Here is a 24902-nt window from a genome sequence, read left to right on the forward strand (position 1 = left end):
TTCAGAAGAATTTCTCAATTAGGTCCATACCCCATACCTCAGAAGTCTATATTTACCTTCCTTTACTGTTAGAGCAATTCTAGTAGAATATCTTAATTAGGATGGTTTATGTTATAGCCTCTGAAAAATGCTGATAGAAACAGTTAATGGTATGGAAAGTATAAATACAAAGTGCCTATTTAAAAGATAATGTGAGTGATTATAATAATTCTTTTTTTTTAAATTATTTATTTATTTATTTATTTGACAAACAGCAAGAGAGGGAACACAAGCAAGGGGAGTGGGAGAGGGAGAAGTAGGTTTCCTGCTCAGTGGGGGCTCTATCCCATGACCGGAGCCCAAGGCAGAGGCTTAATGGCTGAGCCACTCAGGTGCCCCTGAATAATAATTCCTTGAGCATTCTCTTTCCTTATTTAGAAAAGCATTTCTGTGTTGCAGACGGACTGTCTTGTGTTGAGCCTGAGCCATTTCAGGTGCCAGATCACAGTTCTAGAGACCGTCAGCAAGGTAAGCCCCCTCTTCTCAAGGCCCTACAAACTAGGACGTCCTCCCACTCTGGTCCATTTGCCACTGAGATAAGGAAGACAACTGATGATTCCATATCTAAAGTTTTAGACTGGTTTAATCGAAGTTCTCATTCAGAAGACAATAAGTCACCTCTCCAACATCCCCAGAGAATAGAGCTGAAGGAAGAGACAGACTCAGAATCACCGATTGCTACTGCCTTGGTGAGAGATGACACCATTCTAAAAGAAAATGGCTTGAAGCCTCTATTACCCACCAAAGTTAAACTGAGGTCTATGGAATCTGATTCACCATTCCAGGGAAAGGGAAATACATTGCCTTCAAGAACTTGCCAAAATAATAATGTGAATATCAATCCCAAATCCATTATTTTGTCCCAACAAGGCAAGGAAGATCCAGGCATATTGAAACCATGTGAAATCTATGGCCCACATCAAGGGAATAAAACTATGTATTCTAGCCATGGTTCAAAAAACAGAGGAGAAGGAAACTGGGCACTTTCCCCAATCAGTAACTATCCCTACAGTGCTCTCAAAGGACCTGAGAGAGAAGACCAGGTTCCATGCAACATTAAGAATGTTGGCAGCTTAAGTGAAGAAGAGCCTAAGCTTCATGTTTATGAAAAAAAGAGAAGAAACTCAGAAGTAAATTTTGACTCTTCAACACTTGTCAAAGAACCAAGTTTGAAAGAGAACATGAAGGCAGAGCGAGAGAGCAAAGAAGGAGATCCATGCATCCTGAAAACTCCTTTAGAGACAGAGAATATTGAGTCACTACATGGGGCTACCAAAAACAAGTATTCGAAGAAGCCTGAGGTCCAGTTACAAGAAACTACTGAGGTTCCCAAGAACCAAGTGCAAAGAGAAAAATACAAAAGAGTAAGTGAAAGAATATCTTTCTGGGAAGGCGAGAAAGCTGCTGCTAAGTTAACTCATAAAGAACCCACATCGTCATGCTGTCAAGGGAAACCTCCTGCTAAAGAATATCAGCCTGTGAAGTCCGTGGACAGTTTATCTACAGGCCAGAGTGAATGTAATCAAGCCACTAGCAGACAAGTGGTCCTAGATGAGAATGGCCACACAGCCCATCTCTCCAGTTTTTATTCCTCAAATAAACCTGAAGAGACCAGACCCCAGATATCAGGTCCATCCAAAAACTATCCTTCTGTTGACCAATCAGGTGAAGTGTCTCCATTTCAGAATAAGATAAATGAACATATAAAAAGATCGCCAGTGGCAGAGAGTTGCCATTATGAAAGGGACAGTACTTTACCGGCTTGGCAACATTCTTTGAATACTGGGAGTGCAGCACATTTGCCTTTGGAGAAAGACAAACCTCTAATCAGTGAATCAAATCCCAACTTTAAAGTTATGTCCCTAAAACAGAGAATGGATGAACCCAATACAGAACAGGTCTATAATCACTCTCAATTTGAGAATTTAAGAAAGTTTTGGGACTTAGGAGCCAATCCAAACAGTCAAGAAAATGTTGGGAAGAATACTAACACAGTAAGCCAAAATTATGTGGAGCCATTTTATAGCCAGAAACACAAACAATTCAGTGACATTAAATTATCAGGAAAGCATATCCACGAAATAGGGATGCTTCCAGGTAAAAAAAAAATTCTGGCAAGAGAGGAAATAGAGAAATTAAATTCAAAGCATACACTCCAGGTGTTACCAGAAGAAACCACATTTCCATTGGGACCATCCAGAAAGTCTACTCATCATTTGCCATCATTTGAGTCATCAAAGGAAAATGTGGGAAAGAATATGAAATTGTTTGTTACACCAGTGTTCAAGGAAGAAAAGGATTACTCCGACCAAGAGGTTCAAGAATCCATAGTTAAAACAAGTGCTTTGTCTAAAGACTACAAAGACACTTTTAATGACAGCTTACAGAAGCTACTTTCAGAAGCTTCATCACTAGCCATGCATCCTTCGGGTGGAAAAGTTCATGGAAAACAAAAGTCTGAACCAGATATTTCTGGAAATAAAACATGGCCTCAAGATACAGGTTTTGCTGAGACTGAGGGAGAAGACAAAGGACATAAGGAGAGCATTTATGAGCATGTAGACAAAACAGTAGCTCCTCCGAAGGTTAAGCTGAACACTTTGACTGCTAGTCTAGACAAACTCCTAAAGGAAGCTACTGGAACTTCGCCCTGTGCCTTGCCAAGTGTGTTGGAACCTGTTACCACTAGGATCAGCTCTGAACCTGAAGAGGGTAGAGTTTATGAAAAAGGGATAGAAGGGACAGAATGGAGTCCCAGCACATCAGCCTATCAGAAAGTGCTAATAGCTCCTTTTCCAAAGGGAAGCGAAACTTTGGTAAATACAGCTCTTTCCCAGAAATCTGGAAGTGGCGAATGCCAGCCAAGCACGGAGGATGGGTGTCAGGTAGCTGCAGAAAGTTCTCACCCATCGGGTCCACCTTCCCATCTTTACAGAAAAGATTCTTTTGGGAATGTGGCCAACTCTTCCCAAGAGAGGCCTTCTTCCAGAGATGCTCATCTTGCTCCCCAGGATGAGGCATTACCTTCACAAAGGGAAATTTCAGAGACTGTAGAAAAAGTCATTCTTTCACCTAAACCCACCTTGAATGATATAAATGTTGTATTACAAAAGCTACTGAGAGAAGCTTGCTATCCAGTGGGGAGGGAAGTAGTGCCTGGGGAAGTAAAAGCAGAATTTCCTGAAGGAGTCCAGGCAGCAGGTAGCCCCCCAAATTCTATACCAGGGGCTACAATGGATGTTACAGTTCCAGACAAAGATGATTTTTGTTCCTTCAATGTAGTCCCTGATAAAACTCACAACGCTGGATCTTATTTAGCTGCTCGAGTGCCTCCATCAGAGCAAACCCGTCACTCATGTGATTCCCCTGTTACTCAGTGTGGCAAAGAGTTACCTCAGGAAGTGGCAGAAATTATGAGGGAAACAGTTATTCAACCTAAATCAGAGTTCCTAGAATTCAGTGCTGGCTTAGAAAAACTATTGAAGGAAGCAACTGAACCCCCCTCCTCAAAATACGAAAGTGACCCAGGAACTCTTTCTCCATCAAATGTAACAGGTAGGACTGAAGTGTCCAGGCAAGCTGCTTCCGAATTCCATCCTGAGGAAATCAGAGAAACAGTAAAAAAGTCTGAGGCTCCATCAAGAACGGAGAGTGCTTTTGAAATTGGTTTTGAGAAACTTTTTAGAGAAACAACTGAAGCTCCTCCTTACCAGCTCCAGGTGTCAGTGAAGGAAGAAACTCCTGAGAAGGAGGCTTCCCAGTCAGAGCAGGCCAGTTTCTTGAGGACAGTAACCCATCTTGACTGGACAGCCTCAGAGGCCTCTGAAATGAAGTTTAAGAGTAATGTTTTCCAATCACAAGTCAACCAGTGTGATGAAGTGCTGGGAGGTAACAAAGGTGTGACTGATTTATCAGTAGATCTTTGTGGTTCTGAAAGTTGGGTTGAGATCCCTGGAACCCCGCAGTTCTGTGTGGAATGTAAAATAGGGATCACTAAAACTATAAACCCCGTAGAGGACAGGGAGTGTGAAAGTGAGGTTGCAGGGGTTCGAGAAAAGTTTTCTGGGGAGCCTGGCTTGGAAGAGGCTCCTAAAGCAGTTAGTGTATCCAGATGTAGGCAACCCATTCCTCTCCTGACAAACAGAGAAAACCCTCCAGAAACAAGTAATGTTGAATTGATTCTGGCATCGCCATGTAAGAGAATAGAGAAAGAAGAAGAAAAAGGAGGTTTCTCTGACTCTGATTTTTCAGGTAGAGACTTGAGTTCCAATGCAGACAGCTGGAGAAAAACCTCCAGTGAGCATTCTGAATTTTTTAACTCATTGGTTTAATGAAATGATTTAGGGAATGCTGATGTAAAAGATGATATGGTTTTTAAAACTGGGAGTAATTTGACACACGGAAATAGTGGTAAATTCTTACCATTTTAGGTCTTCCTAGCCTTTCTTAATAAAAAGCTACATTTCCTTTTATGTTCTTTAGTCAATGCATTACATAGAGAAGTTTTACCCACGAGGGAGTGTTTCAGAATCTGACTTTATTCTCAGTAACAGAACTGTTAGGTTTTAAGAGTTGTGTTTTTTTTTTTTTTTTTAATTTGGGGTTTAGAAAGCACTTCTGAAATGTTCAAGCCAGTTTTCCTCCTAGAAATAATTTATCCTGGAAATAATTTTTTTTCTTAATTGACAATGCACACAGAAGTCTCTAGTAAGATTTGTGGCAAGAAAGTGCCACACACAGATGGGCACAAATTTCCCTTTTAGGATGAATATTTTACCACAGTAGTAGCTAAATTCCAGAAACAGAGGGCAAGACTGGATTGGAACCTTCTTTCCTCAGAAAACTTGTGCTGTGGTGTTTTGTTGCCATCCTTTTCCTCTTGTTTTCAGTTATCTGCAGAAATCTGCAGAATCTTCTCTAGAGTATGACTTTGGTCAGATGACTTCATCTGACACCACCTGAGGGCATCGCCTGGCTGGCTGCATTTCTTTGGCTCCAGCCTTGGCTAGGTGAATGAAGAACTTACTCGATTACCACATTCATCTAAGTGGGCTTCGCGTTACTGGTTTCAGCCAGGCTGGGAGCTACAGACCTTGTCTCAGTTTGCTATGGTGATCAACATGGGCATTTTAGCAGAGAAACCCAGAAGCAAATAGGAATGCACAACTCCCCGATTATAGGGATGAATGATAATGGATGCCTTCTGGCTGGGACATTTTAACCACAGTTGCAAAACAGCTGGTGTCGGTCATCCTCCTAGCAGTTTAGAAAATTTGTCATTTTCTAGCACCCCTCAGCACTGAGGAGAATGAATAAGCTTTCCTGAGTGGATGACTCGGGAGGTTTGGTTTCCTTTGCAAGTAACTATAGGGTGTCTTCTTGAAAATGAACTGAAGGATCCAACTTTAATCCTGATTAATCGAATTGAAGCCCCTGTTACAAAGGTTGCTGGTTAGAGGAGGAAAAGTGGAGTATCAGTCTCTGAAACAGGAGTATACATCACCATGTTCAACTTGCTGAAGTAGACTTTCACTAAACCAGCCCGTGAGTGAGGAGGGTAGACTGACCCATAGGAGAGCTTGTACATTTGTCCTTACACTGGAGACTTACCCCTGATGTATATAGCTTTGTTTATAGGGTATCAGCATAACTGATTGAATAGTAAAAAGCCTGTCTAAAAATGAAATCATCAGTATTAAATAACCACCCAGTCAGAGCTCAGAGAAGATATTTAAAAGTTACAAGCCAATAAGAGGTACAAAATGGTACAACTGTAGTTTTATATACTGTAACCTAAATTTTTATTTTTAAACAATTGGCTGGTGGTGGACTGGAGGAGGGAGGAATTTGCTTACAATGTACCACAATTTTGGTGAGCAACCTAACATATTTCACTTGGGCTGAGCTCTTATTCAACCAATACCTCAATATGTTCCTTAAAAATTTTTTAAAAAAAATGCTCCATTGTCAAGTACTTAATATGCTGGGAAATTATGCACATTATTAGCATATTAATGTCTCCAAGAAGGTCTATAGTAAGAAACCTTTAAATTGGAACACAGAGCATTCCAAATCCAATTCATCTTAGAATCCATTTGCTCTAGAATGCCTATTAACATTGGGGAGAACTGGGATGCATTTCAGGAAAGTATTGTGTATAAAAGTGGTTCCCAAATTCATTGACTCATTAATGGACTCATTCATTGATTTAGCAGCTTCTTCTTCTTCTTTTTTTTTTTTTTAAGTAGGCTCCATGCCCAACATGGGGCTTGAACTCATGACCCTGAGATCAAGAGTCACATGCTGTTACAGCTGAGCCAGCCAGGCACCCCTAGCAAACATTTTTGAAGTGCCTATTGCCAGCCACTGTTCTAGGCACTAATAATGTAACAGTGATGAATGATCATATTCAGACCAGAGCTAATCCATGATGGAGTTTTAACTGTCAAAATGAAAAAGTTAAGATATCTAGAGATTTTTTTTGTAACATTAGATATATTTAATTTAAAAGACTGTCCTTATTTTGAGGATATGCCCCACCCTTCTTTTTTCCTTTGGTCCTAACATGCCTTTTTTTCCCCCTAACATGCCTTTTTAAAAAAATATGTAGTTATTAGTACATGATAGAACCCCCTACACACTTTAAAATGACATAATAAAATAAAAAGTTGACTACCTCATGTCATTTCCCAACATTTTGTTGGAAATTTTACTAGCTCATGAATCCCCAAGGGCCTGCAATCGTTGATTTGGAGAATTCGCCCATCTGTGTACCTGATTATACACAGATGTTAAACATCTGAATCCTGCCTTCTATGGTTTTCAGCTAATTGTTTTAATGCTCCTAAAACCACTTTGTGGTTGTCTTCAAAAGCTAGAAGTAAAGTGGAAAGATTCAAAGTCTGGCATAGAACAAATCATGGGCCTAAAATAGAGGTGTGGATGGCTCAGAGATCACTTTTCTATTCATGTGGTTATCTTGTTCCTTTATGATTTATGCTTGCAAATACTTCTTGACTAGGAAAATGGTTTTTAAAGGATCTGCAAAGAGTGGAGAAATTTTGCTTTTTTTTCTGAGAAGTGTTTCATAGTACAGAGGCTTCTGACTCTCCACCTACAACACCAAAGTCCATTGGTTCTTAAGAGTTAGGATTTTGGGGGTCTTTTTTGTATTGCGCAGTGTTCAACAATTTTGTCTCGTAACAGGTTCAGAAGAAGAACCCAGTCCTGTCTTGAAAACTTTGGAAAGGAGTGCTGCTAGGAAAATGCCTTCCAAAAGTCTAGAAGACATTTCGTCAGATTCACCAAGTGAGAATAAAGGTTGCCCCATTGTTCACGCCCCCCGTCTAAGCTTTAAAATGCTCATGTGCTTTTCTGTGGCCTCACTGCATGCTTTCGTGCACTGAAGCCCCTGAGGCGGGGGTTAACAGATGACCGTAACCTTTCCAGTGTGAGCAGAAGAAGCTCATCCTACAGTGACTAGAACCTTCAACATAGTGCCTGAGGTTTGGTTACTAGAACACTAGGTTTCCTTGGATTGAAGAATCCCAGCTCAAGCGTTTCAAATCCAGTGAGTTTTAAATGACTGGGGTAGCTGGTGGTTCTAGTAAGAATAGCTAACCTTTATTGAGCACTGTGTGCCAAGACGTGGCTAAGTATTTCACATGCATTATTTCATGTAACTGGCATACAGAACCCTGTGAGAGATGATGGTTATTCCCATTTTACAGATGAGGCAAATGAAGCTCAGAGAGGTAAAGTACCTTGTTTAGTGTCACGCAGCAGAGCTGTGAATCCGAATCAATAGTCTGCTATCAAGAACATTTATAAGGTGACCGTCTTATATATGATAGTGTTGGATGTCTGATGAGTTTTGCATGATATGGAGATGAGTTGGTCCCTAGCTTCAAGGACTGTCCTTTCTCTTTTATCCCTTCTCTTCACACATTTCTTTTGGATACTGGAACTAGAAGCCCAAAGACTACCTGGCCTGCAACACATTAGGCACACTGTACCCCCCAGCTGTTGCTGTATTGGTGAAGGACTTCTTGAGTACTAACATAAAGCATTATACACACACACACACACACATATATATATGTATGACTTGCAAGTTGACTTAGAAATCCTGACTTTTAGAGGGTTTGCTCTTAATCATTTTTAAGCTAAGAGGCACCCCTGGGAGTGCAGAGGGTCATGAGAAAAGTTACTGAATGAAATTTAATCACTGCCACACTCATATGCTGGAAAGTTGAACATTGTCATGTTTAGTATATGCTTCGGCTATCTGCATTTGAAACTAAAAAGTCAGAATTTTAAAAGAAAGGGGGGAAAGCCACTCTATTAAATAATTCCTAAAAATCAGAGATTTTCAGGGCACTCAAGCCCCTGAGGCGGGGGTTAACAGTATTCCCATTTTGGAATGCAGTTCTATCCCTACCAGAGATCTTGGAATCTCAGGGTTGGAAGTGACCTTGAAGGTCATCCATTTTAAACACCCCCCAATGCAGGAATTCCCTATAAAGCCTCCTCAACAGGTGGCCAACCTCCCCACATCCGCCTGAATGCTCCCACAGAAAGCGAATCCTGCCCTTTGTTGGACCGCCCTAATTGTTCTTCCTGATGTTGGTGATGGGTCCCGAGGGGGGGGGTATCCAAAAAACAAAAAACTCAGCAAAAACTGTCCAGTTTGGCAAACCTCTTGCCTGTGAAGCATGGGGCTATTTCCATGGTGCAGCTTTAAAATACTCAGGAATGTGCAGGGTTAAAAAAAAAAAAAATCACCATCAGCTGACGGGTATTCCTGCACGCTCCTTTCCAAATACCGATACCCACTCTCACAGTAGCCTGCCAAGATTCCACTTAGCAGCTGGTCCCCAGTTACATCTCTTCAGTTGACTTCCCAAGCAAGGCTCCCAGAGGCATACACAAACGATGATGCATGCACAGAAATATTTGCTAATGACCATGGGTTTGAGAAGGTGTTAGTCATGGCTAGCATCTTACCCTTTCCAGAAGAATAGAGAGGCTGTTGTTGCCGCCCTGTGTTTTCTCCTGCTGCTGGCCGATTGCTTGCTCTTAGCTAACCCTCTAACCCTGGGGAGTCCGTGTGCAGCAGTGTGCTGATGTAAGCTGCATCGGGGCTGAAATGGGAGCTCCCGCTATGGCACTGGTTCAAGTAGCTAATCTAAAGAGAAAGTATTTTGGGGAAGACATCTTGGTTGCACCCCTCACTGCATCTTGACTAATTGCTTCCAACTCCGGGGGCTTCCAGGGACAGTCTCATTGTTCTCTCTCGCCAAGGGTCAGCCGTGTTAACCATTTGTTAATTTCTCCTGAACAGATCAAGCAAAAATAGATAATCTGCCAGAAGAATTAGTACGTAGTGCTGAAGATGGTAAATATCTTTATGTATTTGCATGTCTGTCTGTGTATTAGGTTCTGGGGCGGTTTGGGCAGTCGCTGGGACGCAGCTGTTGGATAAATAGAAGAACGTCATTTGCCACTATGTGATGAATGGTGCCTAAGTTATTATAAAATGGTTCTGACTTGATGCATTTAATACTAACTGTTTATATTCTCAAGTCTTCTGCTGGTGATACTGTTGTAAGGATCGCATCAGAGACCTTTGGAAAGCGAGGGTTTCTATAAATAGGAAATTGTATTTCTATGGGTATGAGCTGATTTTTGCTACTCTGACTTGCAGAACTCCTTGTGAGGGCAGGAAGCGTCGGGTGGGTTCTGGGTTAAGTTATTCCTATATTTTTCTCATGTCTCAGCATTTGGAGCTATCTGGGCATAGCTAGTAAAGCTTTAACTTCAAAGGGAAGAGTCCCAGAACCAGAGTCAGGATCCTGCCTTGGCTCATTTAAATAGCTAAATATAGACTAAGGTAAAATTAACTGGTTCAGAATATTAAGGAGCCCAGAAGATCTTGAAGTTTGTCAGTGGATTGAGTATTACGTGGTTCACTTACAAAATATACAGGGTAATAGTGGTATAGTGGGGGAAGGGATGGAAATGAGTCTGATTTTTATAGTTGAGCATTTATGCAAATGTGTAATTTATATTTGTACACCAGAATTGTGTTTTCTAAATTCCCTTTACTATAATAATAAAAAATGTCTATGAACTAAGCTTCCCCCATAAAATGTAGCATTAGAACTCCTCAAAGGTCATTGCTTACTTTTGTGTCATAGTTTTGTCTTTCTCATTTTATGCTTATAACAACTTCGTGGAAGTGGGTGGGGCAGGGATTTTCATTTGCAGATAAGAAAAGCTCAGAGAAATGAGGTGACTTGTCCAAGATCCTATAGCTAGTTGGTCAGTGGGGGCAGGGGGTTGAGGGAGTGGTAGCAACTAGAAGTGCAGCTTTGTTACTCCTAATGCAGTGCTCCTTCCATCCCCCAAGCTATGTGGGCTCAGTGACTTAGTAGAAAGATGCCAGACATCTCCTATACTGGATGTTGGATTTTTAGTTGAATAGAAGACCCCTAATGAAGAGTCACTCTGGGGAATAGATAAAAGCACGCTGAAAACCTGTCAGATGTATTCTGCAGACTCTGTTGTGAAACTGACATGTGAGCCTTACTTTCATGTCTCTTTAATCCTTCTTGTAAAATGGTATTTATTCTCAATGTTGCTTTTCTGAGTAGATCAAAAAACAGATCAGGAACCAGACACAAATGAGTGCATACCAGGAAGTGAGTAGCAGGATCTTTCTCACAAATGACTAAATGTTGCCACTTTACATGGTGTTAAATATACTGAAATAACTAACACTATTAATCATGCAGTATTTGTTATTGGTACTAAAACTCTTGCAGCTTATAAAACTATTTCATTCTGACAGGGGTTTTATGAAAAAACATTTTCCTGCCGCCAGTGTTGAAAGATTAATCCGTGATTTCGCTATGGGGGAGTTACATATTTTAAAATTTTTTATGCAGACATATATATGTACTATATAAATATGTAATTGCTGGATAGTATTATACTTCTGTAAGGCTCTCTGCCCTTTGAGTCTTTTCTTAAAATGAAGTTGGCACCTTCTGTTATCACTTGGCTTTATGTTGCAGTCTGGTCTCAAGTACTCGATTTCTTGTGGCCTTTACATAAGACTGTAGACATAAAACAATTTATAATGTATTTGGACCTAAGAAAGAATTGTGCTTTTACAGTTAGTGTGCATTATGGTTGTGTATGCCTCTTTCCATACCTATGGAAGCAAATTGTATCATGTCCAGGGTTTAAGCTCTGAGGTTCAAAGCAGGATTCAGTCTATATTCAATCTATAAAGCAAGTGAACATCTGAATCTTAAGAAATAAGTATATACTTGTGGTGGCTAATGTCCGTCCACTAATTTATACTCACGACCAGCCAAAGATAATGATTGTTTACTCTTTTCTGTTCAATCTTAAGATTGCTGTACTTAACACTGACTTCTGTCTCTGGGACAAATAGCACATTAAGAATGTATCTGTGAGGTCCAGCAAAGCATGCAGATATGCGTATGTGTCTTCTTAGCTTCCCAGTTTCAGCCCAGTTGCATAATGCTGGGCGCTGGAGGTATGAAGATAATGATACACATGTCTGCCCTTAGGAGATCACGAGATTTATATTAATAGTTGCCCAGTAGTCCGGATGTGCTAATACAACTTAATGAGAAGAGCAGCTAAATGAGGGAGCCATTTGATAGAGAAACAAGGTGCTTTTGCTAGAAGGCCATGACATCCAGCCTGAAATCTGAAACTTTGCTCAAGAGGTCTGCCTGCCAGAGGTGAAGGTGCTGAGCTTTGGCCCATGACCTGAGCAGTTCTGAAGAAGTACATAGGCAAAAAGACAATCCAGGTTTCGGCCCCTGTTGCATGTTCTCTGCCCACCTGCTGCAGAGGAGCCAAGACTTGTGTCCCTCGGGGCTGTTGGGTACAGAGGTTTCTCCAGTTGCTTTTGCACTGGCAGATACTCAAGTTGGATCATCTTGTTTTTATCTTGTTAGGTTTTGTTCACCATTTAGCCCGAGGACTGAAAACAATGCATGGACATGGACATATATGCCAATGTATCTGTGTCTTTGCTCATGACCAAGCTTAGTTAGGTCAGACCACAGAGGCTATCATGTACTGAATTCTGGGTGGATTAATTTCTCTCTCTTTTTTTTTATGGTATTTTCCAAGATGACTCTTAATGTATGGGCTGAGATTTTTTCTTTCCTCTACTAAAGAGTGTATTTTTACCATAAAACAAAATTGAAATACATGATCAAGACATAAATTACTAGAGCCTAATATTTGTAAAACTGGCTACATTTGAGTAGCAGATATACATTTTGAAAATAATAGGCAGCAGTACTATGATAAAAAGTTTTTGCATTCTTATTGGGCTCTACTGTGTCCTCATGGGACCTAACCTTATACTCCTGCAGTGCAAGTCACCCAAATATATCCACATACACATTACTGTTTAATGGGTTGTGATTAAAGTAGGTATCATCTTGTGAGTCACTGTAAATGGATTTTGATACATTTGAGAGCCAAAGGCTAGAGGAGAACTACTATGTGAATAAACAAATATTTATTATGTATAGTTCAATTTTCAGTTTTTCTTCATTAATTTTCTTTTAACTGAAGATGAATTTAGCTAATGCTTAGGGCTGAATTTGAGCCTCTTGAGTTATATATAGAAATATAATTTTATTTTTATTTATTTTTCTGGTATCTGTTTCACTGGTAAAAACCAAGACAGTATATTTGTATCACATCGAAAAGGTAACTTAAACATTATCAGATAATATTAATTTTTAGCACATAATTATATAGAGCATGCTCTGTGCTGGGCACTGTTCTAAGGGCCTTGAAACATACTAACTCATTCAGTATGCAAGCTCTGATTCACCATAAGAAAAGCTTAGACACCAATTTTTAGATAAAGAAGGAGATAGGTTTCTAACTAGAGTTATGCAGATGAGGAATAGAATTCATCATCTCATTGTGACTTCCACACATATCCGTACTTTATCGAAAGGTATCTAAATAAGGTGTCTGATACCTTTCTATCACAAAAGTATCTAAATAATCTGTTTTCAAAAGATAAATAGTTTGAGCTCATAGTCTTTCATAATTCTGAGTGAGAAACATTATCAGAGAAGTAATCCCCACAATCACTGAACAAAAAAGCCTTCCCTTCCATACTCAATAGCCAGGACACTGTTATGATTGAGTTGTGTCCAGAGATCCTTGCTGTCCAATGAAATAGTTTTCCAGCCTGTGGCATGTTTTAAAAATACATCCCAAGGAGATGAACCAATAAATCACACATCTTGTGGTTCCAATCTCTGGTGTGGGAAATAAGTGAGTGCCCATTCACAATGGCAGTATGTTTTAATATAATTCAAATCCAGCTCCGGATTAATGAAACTAACAGTCTTGATTGTTACTTTCCATTGGTTCAACTCCTTGCCAGTTCTCTGTATAATTTATGAAAACTGCATGTTGCTTATCTTATCCTGTGCATGTAAACTATTGTACCTTTAATCTTTTTGCAAAAATATCTCATTCATAAAAGAAAGAAAAGTGTTTTCAACTTATGCTTTATGTTTGTTTGATAATGTGAGGATAATTTTGAATGGAAATGCTGCTGTTTAGTTTCCACAGTGCCTTCACCACCTGATAATCCATTTTCCCACCCTGACAAACTCAAAAGGATGAGCAAGTCCGTTCCAGCATTTCTCCAAGATGAGGCAAGTCTGTCTTCTGTAATTTCAGAAAAAATAGAACCAAATAGGTGCATTTGCTATGCCAAGGTTGGTGTGTTTGTATTCAGCGGTGGCAGAGACCAAAGAGGTCAGCAGGACTGACCCCTGCCTTTCCTATCAATAGAGGCAGTGTTGTTGATCCTGGAACAGGCAAGGCATGTCTCATTTGACTCAAACAGTAAGTCATTTTGGTGGTGAAGTCAAGTTGCATTGATTTTCGGAATGTGACTTTTGTTTCAAAGTGGGTACAAAATAAGAAATCCAGGCAGAAATATGTTGGCGTGAGCTAACCACTCTGTAGTTTCCAGTAGAGCTGATCTGTGAGAGCTTCATCTAGGTAGCATGAATAGCTTGGAAGCATTTGTTAAACTGGTAAATTGACAAGGACACAACAGACTTTATGGATATCTGTTGGGTGTAGGCCGTTGACATACATTATCTCATTTCATCATCCACCATGCCTGGAAGGTAGGCCCCATCATTGTTACCAGGTATTACAGATAAGGAGGTACTGAGAGGTGAGAGGTGAGTAAACTCACTCGGCTAGAAAGGGGTCGAACCACGATGGAGTCTGCATCTGATTACCGTGGTTAGCCATTATACCTGCTGTCTCAGGCTGGAGCAGGACTATTATCTTGCTATTCAGTCAGTACTTTGTAAACACCAGACACTTAATATTCCTTCTGACATCTAACTCTCACCAACTAAACGTGGTGGGTACAATTTTCTCCATTTTTTATAAGTGGGAAGTGCTTGCGAGAGCTTTCCCCCACTTTCCCCCAAATCCAACAGCTGCTAAGAAGTAGATCTAGGACTTTAACTCAGGTCCTTTGACTTAATTAGGATTCCGTGTTATGGGTGGAGGGATGGGGAAGGAGTGCACTTGTAATGAGTCCCGGGTGATGTATGGAATTGTTGAATCACTATATTGAACACCCGAAACTAATATAACACTGGATGTTAACTAATCAGAATTAAATAAAAACTTAAAAGGCAAAAAAAAATTTTTTTAAATTCCATGTTCTAGCCAGAGTAGTTAGGATCTTGGAGTCAGACATTCCTAGCACTGGCTATGCTACTAATTTGGTGTGTGTGACTCCAGGCGAGTTCCTTAATGTCCCTGAGTCTGGTTTCCTAGTCCTGTCTCATTAGGCTATGAGGAGTCAGCAAGATAATGTGGGGGAAACATACAGCGGAGTGCCTGACACAGGGTGAATACCAGTAAATCCTAGCTGTTACTCTTTGCAGTTTGGGTCTGATTTTTGAGGGTGAAGTAAAAAGCATTATCCTCAAACATTCTCTTAGTAGATGAAAGGTGAAGAAAGTTCTAGACAGCACACAACTCAGGTACCACCTCCCTGACCTACCGGGCAACCCTCTGTCTATTCTTGGGCCTTAGAGGAGCTATATCTGCAAATGCATAGCCTTCCATATGCTTACCAGCCCAGGTTACAGTTCCTTTGAAACGAATCCCTCATTCTTTGAAACTAAATCCTTAGTTGGAAGCCAACAGTAGGCAGCCTCAATGAGTTCCTGCTTTCACACCTTTGTAAATAGGCTTTGGTCTTGGTTGGCCATATGAATGAGGTGTGTAATTACTTAAAAGGCAAGCGACCCCAGTTCCTGGTCTTCCATTTTTCTCCTCTTTCAGTTTTAATGTGCCACCTCATCGCTCTACACAATAGAGAGTCCAAATTGAGTTTGTGTATCAGAGATGCCAAATGAAGCTGTAGAATTTTACCTTTCAAAGCACATGGGTCAGACTGAATGTTAAAGGAAATGGTCATGAAGCCAGGCCTTGCTCCTCCGTCCACTCTTTCTTCGAGGCTTAGCATCAGTCACGTTCCTTGAATTCCTGCTACGTGGATATCGGCGTTCCAGTTCAACAAGACAGGATCCCATCCCTCAGCAATTTACTCATGTCCTGATACACTAGATAGAGCATAGTACATGCTGAAATAGAGGGAAACAGTACGTGCTGCCAGCATGTGGGGAGAGAAGGTGATAATGGACACATGGTGGTGTGGGGTTTTTTTAATCCTTGAGGGAGGGTTTCTTATCCATATAAGTGATAAATTTTATTTTTCTTTAACTCCTTCCTTAATCTGCATTAGAATTGGCATCTGTTTTATGATACATAATTGCATGGCCCTGGGAGACGTTGGCATGTACTAACTCCTCCATAAAGGTATTTCCCTAACTCCACTGAACTGCTCCAAAAACCCTCTAACCCCCAAAGGAGCTCATTCTGAATCATAGATTTTTAAAGCTACCATCTAGTAAACTTTAGCTCTAAAGATAATTAAATGTATTATTGCCCCCCCCTTTTTTAAAAAGATTTTATTTATTTATTTGACAGAGAGAGATCACAAGTAGGCAGAGAGGCAGGCAGAGAGAGAGGAGGAAGCAGGCTCCCTGCTGAGCAGAGAGGCCTATGCGGGGCTTGATCCCAGGACCTTGAGATCATGACCTGAGCCAAAGGCAGAGGCTTTAACCCACTGAGCCACCCAGGCGCCCCATCCCCCCCTTTTTTTTTTGAACTAGGAAAATATTTCCTGGGACATATTTAAAATAAGTACCTTTGTTTTTGTTTTGTTTTATTTTTTTTTCAAAAAATGTATTAAAATCTACTGTGGGTAGAATTGAATATACTTGAATAAATATAATTTAGTATATACTTCCTTATAGCACTAAAAATATAAACACAATAGCACTATAGAATTACATTAGAGGTGGTTTAAAATTTTTAAAATTTGTGTGTATATAACTTTTAGTTTAAACAGGTCACACTAACATTTATTTTTTTCTAGTTTAATAGTGTCTCCAGTAAAAGATTTGATTTTTAGGGATGTTAAGGCTGTATTAATAACAAGAGGAATTAAGCATGACATTTTATATTTTGACAGTAAATCTTAGACCGTTTGTTGTCTGGGTAAAGTTAATTTCTCATATATATCAATAAAGTTCTCCACGTAACAGAAATGCACAATATTAAAAGAGTGACAAGAAAGCTCACAGCAGTGCTGACTTCTGTAGCGTCCTGGGCCCACCTTGGAGGTAAAAAAACAAATCACTTTGTTCTTTGCATAGCAAAGCCCTGCTGTCCTCCTTAGGTGAGGTCCATGATAGACCACCGCTTCATCCCGACTCCCATTTCCTGGTGATTAGCACCAGAGTCCTTTGAGCTTCAGAAATGTTCATAGATCTCTGGGATACCAAGGTATCATGTTTTTCCAAGGAGAGATGCTGACCTTTGCTCATTCTGAATTTAAATTTTGTGTATCTTATATGATGTTTTGTAGAGTGATGACAGAGAAACAGATACAGCCTCAGAGAGCAGTTACCAGTTCAGCAGACACAAGAAGAGCCCGAGCTCTTTAACCAATCTTAGCAGCTCCTCTGGCATGACGTCCCTGTCTTCTGTATGTAAACAAAGCCTCTATGTTAATATCTCTCTGCTTCTCTGAACCTTGCTCTGCGGTGCTCCATGCTTGCTATAAAGTAGCCTCCTGTTGTATTTCCCAGATTCCAAGGGCACAAGTTTTTTCTCTAACCTGCAATTAGCTTTTGGCTAGCTAAATCTTTGTTTTTCTTTTTTTAAGCACAAAAAGAGTTCGTATCCATTAGAAATGAATTTTTTTATGTAAGTACTTAAAAAATAAACCCAAATTTCTAACAAGATGAACAGCTACATTGTTCCGTGCAACAAATGGGGTAACTTGTGTAAAGTCTACTTGTATCAGATATGTTTTATATTTCTGTTTGCAGGTATAGAATTGTGCCTGTCTTTTGGCAAACCTGATGAATAAAAGCACTGATTCACATAAGAATAGAAGTGATTCTTTGCCTTATGGAAGGATTCAGAACAGGATTTGTATTTTTATTAATATTTTTAAGATTTGTATCTATTGATTTGACAAAGAAAGACACGGCGAGAGAAGAAACACAAGCAGGGGGAGTGAGAGAGGGAGAAGCAGGCTTCCCACCGAGCAGGTCCCAGGACCCTGGGATCATGACCTGAGCCAGAGGCAGACGCTTAACTACTGAGCCACCCAGGCGCCCCTCACAAAAGGATTTTAAAAGGAAAGCTCCTTAACTATAGTTGTTCAGGTTCAATGTAGAAAATTTGACTTTACCTGGAACTTCTTTCATAACATGAGGTCATTGTGTGCATGGAGTATGTGTGTAGAAATATATATGAAATATACCCACATACACTTATCCAGATAGTTCTCTGATATACACACCATCTCACAAGGTATGCTAACCAAATGATAAAGCTGCCCTAAAATTTTACTAGCCTGCCGTTTTCCAAACTTAAAAAAAAAGAAAAATCTGTTTAAACCGAATTTCTGCTGATGATCCTTAAATGTATGGCCTTGGGAAGGCTTTCAACTGTCTTCATCAATCATCCGTTCTTTACCCTTCCTGACCTCTACAGGCGTATGGTCCACTAAGCATTTTCCTAGATTCAGTGGATGGGTAACATAGTAAGATTCCTTTTTAGTGCCTTGGAAATTTGATAGAGCAGTGTGTCACTGTGATTTGTGTCCCTGGGGTTTCTCACATCCTCTTTCTTTACGATCTTAAATACTAAGCATGCCTAAAAATGGAACTCTGAATGCCCCCTACCATAAAATCCCCTGCTTTGGAAATGAGCCAGCATCTAAATAACTTTGCATTTTCACTTGTCATCTGTATCTTTTACAGGCAACTTTTTCTTAAAACATTAGTCGTGTCATATATCACGTCAGGTTGTTGGTTTTGGTCTATCTTTATGCCCTATCACCTGCTTTAAATGCAAACTAGAGAAATAGTAGCAAGCCAACATCATATTTGTGATTCTTGCACTGGGTCCATGAACAAGATAGGAAAAAACACTGCATGTTTCTAATGCCTTCAGGTAAGCGGCAGTGTGATGAGTGTTTACAGTGGAGACTTTGGCAATCTGGAAGTGAAAGGAAATATTCAGTTTGCAATCGACTATGTGGACTCACTGAAGGAGTTACACGTCTTTGTGGCCCAGTGTAAAGACTTAGCAGCAGCAGATGTTAAAAAACAGCGCTCAGACCCGTAAGTACAATTTGGAGTCACTGTTTTCTCTCAGTTATTCGTAATCTTGTAGAAATTGAGAAAGAAAGAAATTAAAGAGTGGATATGTGTGGGACTGTGCCAAAAAGAAATGTTTGAGAAGAAAAATTGGGGGAAATGATGTTTTATTTACTCTATAAATATGCCAAACTTAATAAGCTATAAAAATGTCAGAGAAGCAGAAAATATTTCAAGTGGAGGGGACCTTTGAGGCCATCTTGTCCCATTCATTCTTCTAACAGATAAGGAAACCAGGGCCAGAGAAGATAAATGACCTATTTATATAAATTCAGAGAGTCAGCTTCAAAATGGAGAATGAGGTCTTGAACCCCAATCTCTTTCCATGACTCTCAAACTTCTCTAAAATTAGAGACATGTCAGGCCATACTTGAAAATGTTCAGTGGTGTGAAAACAGTTAAGATTCTAGAATGAGGTAGTTTCTAAATTTAAATTACATTTTACAGAAGAACTTTAGGGGGAATTACCAGCTCATCTTTAGATCATAGACTTAATTGAATTTCAGTTTATTTGCAAAAGTTAAATGGTATTCTTTGCTTTCCCTGTGCAGAAGTCAGATTCTTAGTTATTTTGCTAGCATAGGCCCAATCCTTTATGCTTTTATTATCAAAACAGCTGGGGTCAGTATCCTTTTCTTCCCCATTGAATATGGCTTGCTTATGTGTGTGCTGAGATCAATTTTTGTTTTCAAAAATCAGTAACAATACTTTTTAAATAAGTTCTTCAAGCACCAAAGCCTTTTCTCAATAGGAAACAAGCCAGTATAATTAAGCACTACATTAGAGGTCTGTCCGCCTCACCCCCTACATCAGGTAAGGCCAAGGGAAGAAAGGGTTCAGGAAATAGTCCTTAAAATTTTTCAAAACAGTATAAAATGACCAGTTCTGTTGTATGTGTTTATAATTTTAAGTATAAAAGGTGTTGCCTTACTTAACTGCTCTTCTTACTGTCATGAAATAATTATTTCTGTTAATTACCAATGCATTTTTCAAGGCAGAGATGGAAACATCACTTTTATTTTCTCTGACCTTCTTGTCTGTCTACTTCTCTTTTTAGATATGTGAAGACCTATTTGTTACCAGACAAGGGCAAAATGGGCAAGAAGAAAACACTTGTAGTGAAGAAGACTTTGAATCCTGTGTATAACGAGATACTGAGGGTATCTATGAACTGTCTGTCTAGGAAAATCCTAAATGATGAGCTGTCACTGTGATTTTCATGTCGATAGCTGTGTCTTCTTGGGTAGTATCTCTACAGATGAAGTCAGTCATGGAGAGAGAAGAAGGGAAAGGATAAACATGTTCTGAGACACTGCTTTGCATGAGACCATACACCATGAACATTGGATGCCTTCTCTCCCTCACTCCCTCCATTCCCACCAGGAGGGTATATTACCTGCCCCTCACACATGAGACTTAGAGAAACAAAGGAGTTTGCTCGAAGATACATAACTGAAAACATGGACCACTATAACTAAAAGAGCTAGCAGAATTGTAATTCTGATCATGTTATTGCTCTGCCCACAGTCTTTTAGGATTTCCATTGCCCTTAGAAGCAAGTCCCACTTTACCGTGCCTCCAGTCCCTTCACAACCCAAGCTCTGGCCTCCTCTTTCCATTTTCAGAGTCTCAGTTCAGGTCACCCTGATTGCTTTCTGTTCTTTGGAGGAACGATGCACATTTTCTCACACTCCTGGACCTGGCATTCTATCAGACTGGAGAACTCTTTCCCACATTCTATCCTGAACTACCTCCTCCAGCCTTAAATGCCTCTTCCTGTGAGAGGCTGTCCTTAACCCCTCCTCAGGCACCTTGTTTTATATAAGGCTTTGTTAACACTCTGCACTTTAACTACTGGCTTCGTTGTCTGTTTTCCCTTTAAACTGTAAGTTCCAAGCAGGCGGACAGGGACCAGCTCCATGTCATTTATCAGCTGTGTGCTTTTGGGCAAATGACTTAACCTGTCTGTTCTTCAGATCTGCCAAAAGCAGGTAATATTAGTACCTGCCTCTGTGCTTCAGTAGTTGTGAACATTAAGAGTTAATAGGTGGAAAGTGATTAGGATACATTAAACACATGAACATTGACCTTTAGTATAGTGTCTAGATAGATACTCAAAAAATGTTTCTTGGAAGGAGAGATGGATGGACAGATGCATAGAAAGTATGCCTGGCTCAAATACCCATATTCCGTTTTCCCCCAGACTGCTTAAGGCTGCCTTAGTCATCATAATGTAAAACTACAAATATACGAAGTGCTCCTCATTTCCCCTGTCTGAAAAGTCTGTCCCACTATTGGATTATCCTCTGAGAAAAGAGTCAGAATTAAATTAATTTTCAGTCCTTCATGGGTCAGTTTTTTATGGATTTCCTTTAGCCACTTTTTAATTACAGTTTGACTATGATATACCTCAGTACCCTAGCTATTTCTGGGTCAGCTACTTCAACCCTATGCTCAGGAAAAGCCAGCTAATTTTACTGGTAAACTCAGAGAAAGGCAAGCCCGCTACAACCAAAATGGATATTCAAGTAGTACATCATAAAGCCAAATAGAGATTATTTTTAGATTAGAAGTACTATTATCCCTTCCATGATTATATATAATCTAGGATTGACTGTATTTTAGATAAAAACTGTAAAGATGCCAAATGTTTTCCACTTAACCATATGAAGCGGGAAAAAACAAATATATCTTCTCTTTAAAAAAATACCTTGTTGTTGCAGGATATCTATAGTGGGAGATGTTGTGTGTAAATGGGAGCAAGTGGCATATGGGAATTCTCTGTACTTTCTGTTTAATTTTGCTGTAAATCTAAAACTGTTCTAAAAAATAGAGTCTGTTAGAAAAAATACCTTGTCCTTCGGTAGAAAACAGACCACAGGATTAAGCTTCATTAGTGTTTTTAGGCTGAATTGGGTTTATGTTATATCTAGTTTGAACTAAAAACATCCAGCAAAAATGAATAGTTGGCTTTTGTTTTCAGAGACCCATTACTGGCTATGATATTTGAACTGTGGTTTGCTTTTCCAGAAGCAGAAAGAAAATCAGCTTTTGTGAAAGATGGATTTAGCTCTTTGAAACAAGATACTTAGAATAAGATGACTTTGCAATGTTTTTGAGACTTGAAACCTAACAAATGAGAAAACCTGATCTGTGCAGATGATTTTTCTCTTCATCTCTGTGTCATAACTTTGGTTATAAAATAATAATATTCACCACTTTAATTTCCTTCTTTGATCTGCAGTATAAAGTCGAAAAACAAATCTTAAAAACACAAAAGTTGAACCTCTCTGTTTGGCATCGGGATACATTTAAGCGCAATAGTTTTCTAGGGGAAGTGGAACTTGACTTGGAAACTTGGGACTGGGACAACAAACAAAATAAACAACTGAAATGGTACCCTCTGAAGCGAAAGGTATGTGCAGACTTGGTTGGTTGGCTGGTTGGCCGGTTGGCTGGTTGGGGATCTAATGTATAAGAGAAAGCTACTATAATTGCATTTTAATTCACAATGGTTATCCATAGTTTGGTTTAATTGTATCTTTTCACTTTGTATCATATGTCTCTCTTTATATTTTATTGTTTTTTTAAAGAGAGAGAGCCTGTGCAAGTGTGTGGAGCTAAGAGGGATAGGGGAGAGCGAGAATCTTAAGTGGGTTTCACGCTCAGTGTGGAACCCTACACAGGACTCAGTCTCACAGCCCTGAGATCATGACCTGAGCCAAAATCTAGAGTGGGATGCTTAGCTGACTGAGCCACCCAGACACCCCTGTACCATATGTCTGTTATGCTCTTTCCGATATTTTCTATTCTTTTTCTTTTTTCCTCTCTAGATTTCAGGCTAGATTTCCTCTCTAGATTTCTAGATTTTTGCTAACTTATCTTTCAGTTTAATAATTTTCTTATCTGCTATGTCTAAAACACCCATCTTACAAGTTCTCAACATTATATTTTACAGATTTATATTTTCATTTGATTTTTTATAGACTTCTTCTCTGCTAAAATTCTCCATCTTTATATTAATCAAAGTTATTTAAGGTATATTTCTGAAAACCCAGTATCTTAAACATTTGCAAGTTTCTTTTATCTAATTTTTTTATCTTGGTTTGGTCATTTGGTCCTTTATCCTGGTATGCCTGTTTATTTTTTATTGCACACTAGACATTGTATATTAAAAACTTTAGGCATATTTTGAGAGGATTTTCTTTTGTTTCTGACACACAGAGTAGGGATAGACAATCTAATCTGAGAATGAACTGACTGGAAGCTGGGGTTCAGTTTTCATGTGGTCCAGTGTAGTTTTTGCTTGCCCATATTCCTAGGCTATGACCCTTTGGAGCTTCTAAGTGAAAGCCTAGAGAAGTAGTTCTCAAATTTTACCATCCGTCCAGTTCTACTGAAGGACTTACTAGAGCACAGATTTTCAGGCCCTATTCCCAAGGTGTCTGAGCTGATAAGACCTGGGCCCAAGAACATGCATTTCCAAGAAGTTCCTAGGCATTGCTGATTGCTGATGTAGAGTATGGCTTGGAGACCATTCGTTGAGAGCGGCTGATCAGGGGTATTTTCTAAGACTATTCCTTGCTGGCTGCGGACTCCAATTTTTGTCTCCCCAGCCCTACAAGACAGGCAAAAGCTCTGCTTGAGCTTCTTCGTCTCTTTCATTAGGCTTTTTTCTAGTTTGGCACTACTTAAAAATAGCTGATGCCTCAACATGAAAAGCAGAGAATGTCAGGCTCAAATATTTTGTCCACTTGAGTCCTGTCTATATTAATAATTCTTCAGCTCCTTCCAATAAATTTGTTTAATCCAGTTTTAAAAAATATTCTCAGTGTGAGGGTGAGTTTGAGCCTAGCCAGAAGTCATAAATAGCAACAATACAAATCATTGTTTAGTATCTACATAATATAGCGCCTTGACTTAAGAAATGGCTCCCAAATATTGCATCAAAATCACCTGAAGCACTTATTTCTAGTCTTACCCAAGACTCACTGGGTGTGAATTCCTTAGAAGATGTCAAGACCTTTTCCTTTTAAACTAATGTCAGTTGCATTTCTGATTCATGACCATGCTTTGACAGGCTCTAAAGAACCAGAATCTGAAAATAAAACCATCTCTCTTATACTCAAAAACAATAGACATACGTTTTTAAAATTATTGTCCAGTCTTTGTTATTTTTAGAGACCTCACATCATGTGATCTGAAATAATCAGGTTAATGCAGCTTTGAAAATGTAATGTTTGGCTTTTCTTCACCCTACTTTCCCACATTCATCTTACTCAAAGAGAATAATACAAATAAATAGTTTTATGTGCTGGCTGGGTGACCAATAAAAAAAATGTGTGTTTTTATAAAAACCAAAGCATCCCAGAACATTTCTCCTCTCCCCAAGAAAGCCATTCTGATTTCTCTACTATCTGTGAGACTAAAGGCTAAGAGCTGTTTTTTCAAGATACACAACATAGCTTTCCCAGATATAAAAGCAACAGTTTAGCTCTGTTGGGGAAGGAAATTTTAATCCAGGTCACTCATGGTTAATACATAGTTGCAGAATTGGGGCAGTTATGCTCTCATAACAGAACATCAACAAACAGTAAAGTCGTTTGTGTCTCACACCTACTAACAGCCTTCATTTTCCAGACAGCACCGATTGCCCTTGAAGCGGAAAACAGAGGTGAAATGAAGTTAGCTCTCCAGTACGTCCCAGAGCCAATTCCTGGTATGTAATGACTTTCATCCAGGTTTGTGCCCCTTCCTGATTCTTTCCCTCTCCAAGGATTTCTTTGGACTCTGTGATATTTTCAAAGGTGAAACCCTAAGCAAATTTGTTAACTTAGTAATACCGTGGACCAAATGAGTTAATTTACAGTAGACAAATTCATATTTTCTTATTGTGGCAAAAACACAAAACGTAAAATTTGCCATCTAAGCCATTTTTAAGTGTACCCTTTGTGGTCAACAACAATGTGTTACGTATATTCACATTGCTATGAAGCAGAG

The 24902-nt window shown here is 39.5% G+C and overlaps 1 protein-coding gene across 21 annotated transcripts in view; it reads left to right on the top strand.

Moving 5' to 3' along the window:
- SYTL2 (synaptotagmin like 2) overlaps positions 1–24902 on the top strand; it is a 120136-nt gene that overhangs the window by 88414 nt on the left and 6820 nt on the right. For 2 of the 21 annotated variants that reach the window (XM_032357448.1, XM_032357451.1), the window contains exons 8-17: positions 439–507; positions 7246–7359; positions 9383–9436; positions 10695–10742; positions 13684–13778; positions 17096–17215; positions 18697–18866; positions 19960–20062; positions 22147–22317; positions 24543–24621. In XM_032357448.1, coding sequence (XP_032213339.1) covers positions 439–507; positions 7246–7359; positions 9383–9436; positions 10695–10742; positions 13684–13778; positions 17096–17215; positions 18697–18866; positions 19960–20062; positions 22147–22317; positions 24543–24621 — 1023 coding nt within the window. The other 19 variants (XM_032357449.1, XM_032357452.1, XM_032357437.1 and 16 more) reach the window with 18 other exon arrangements.

This window comes from Mustela erminea, chromosome 9 (assembly GCF_009829155.1).
Source record: "Mustela erminea isolate mMusErm1 chromosome 9, mMusErm1.Pri, whole genome shotgun sequence".
NCBI classification, from domain to species: Eukaryota; Metazoa; Chordata; class Mammalia; order Carnivora; family Mustelidae; genus Mustela; species Mustela erminea.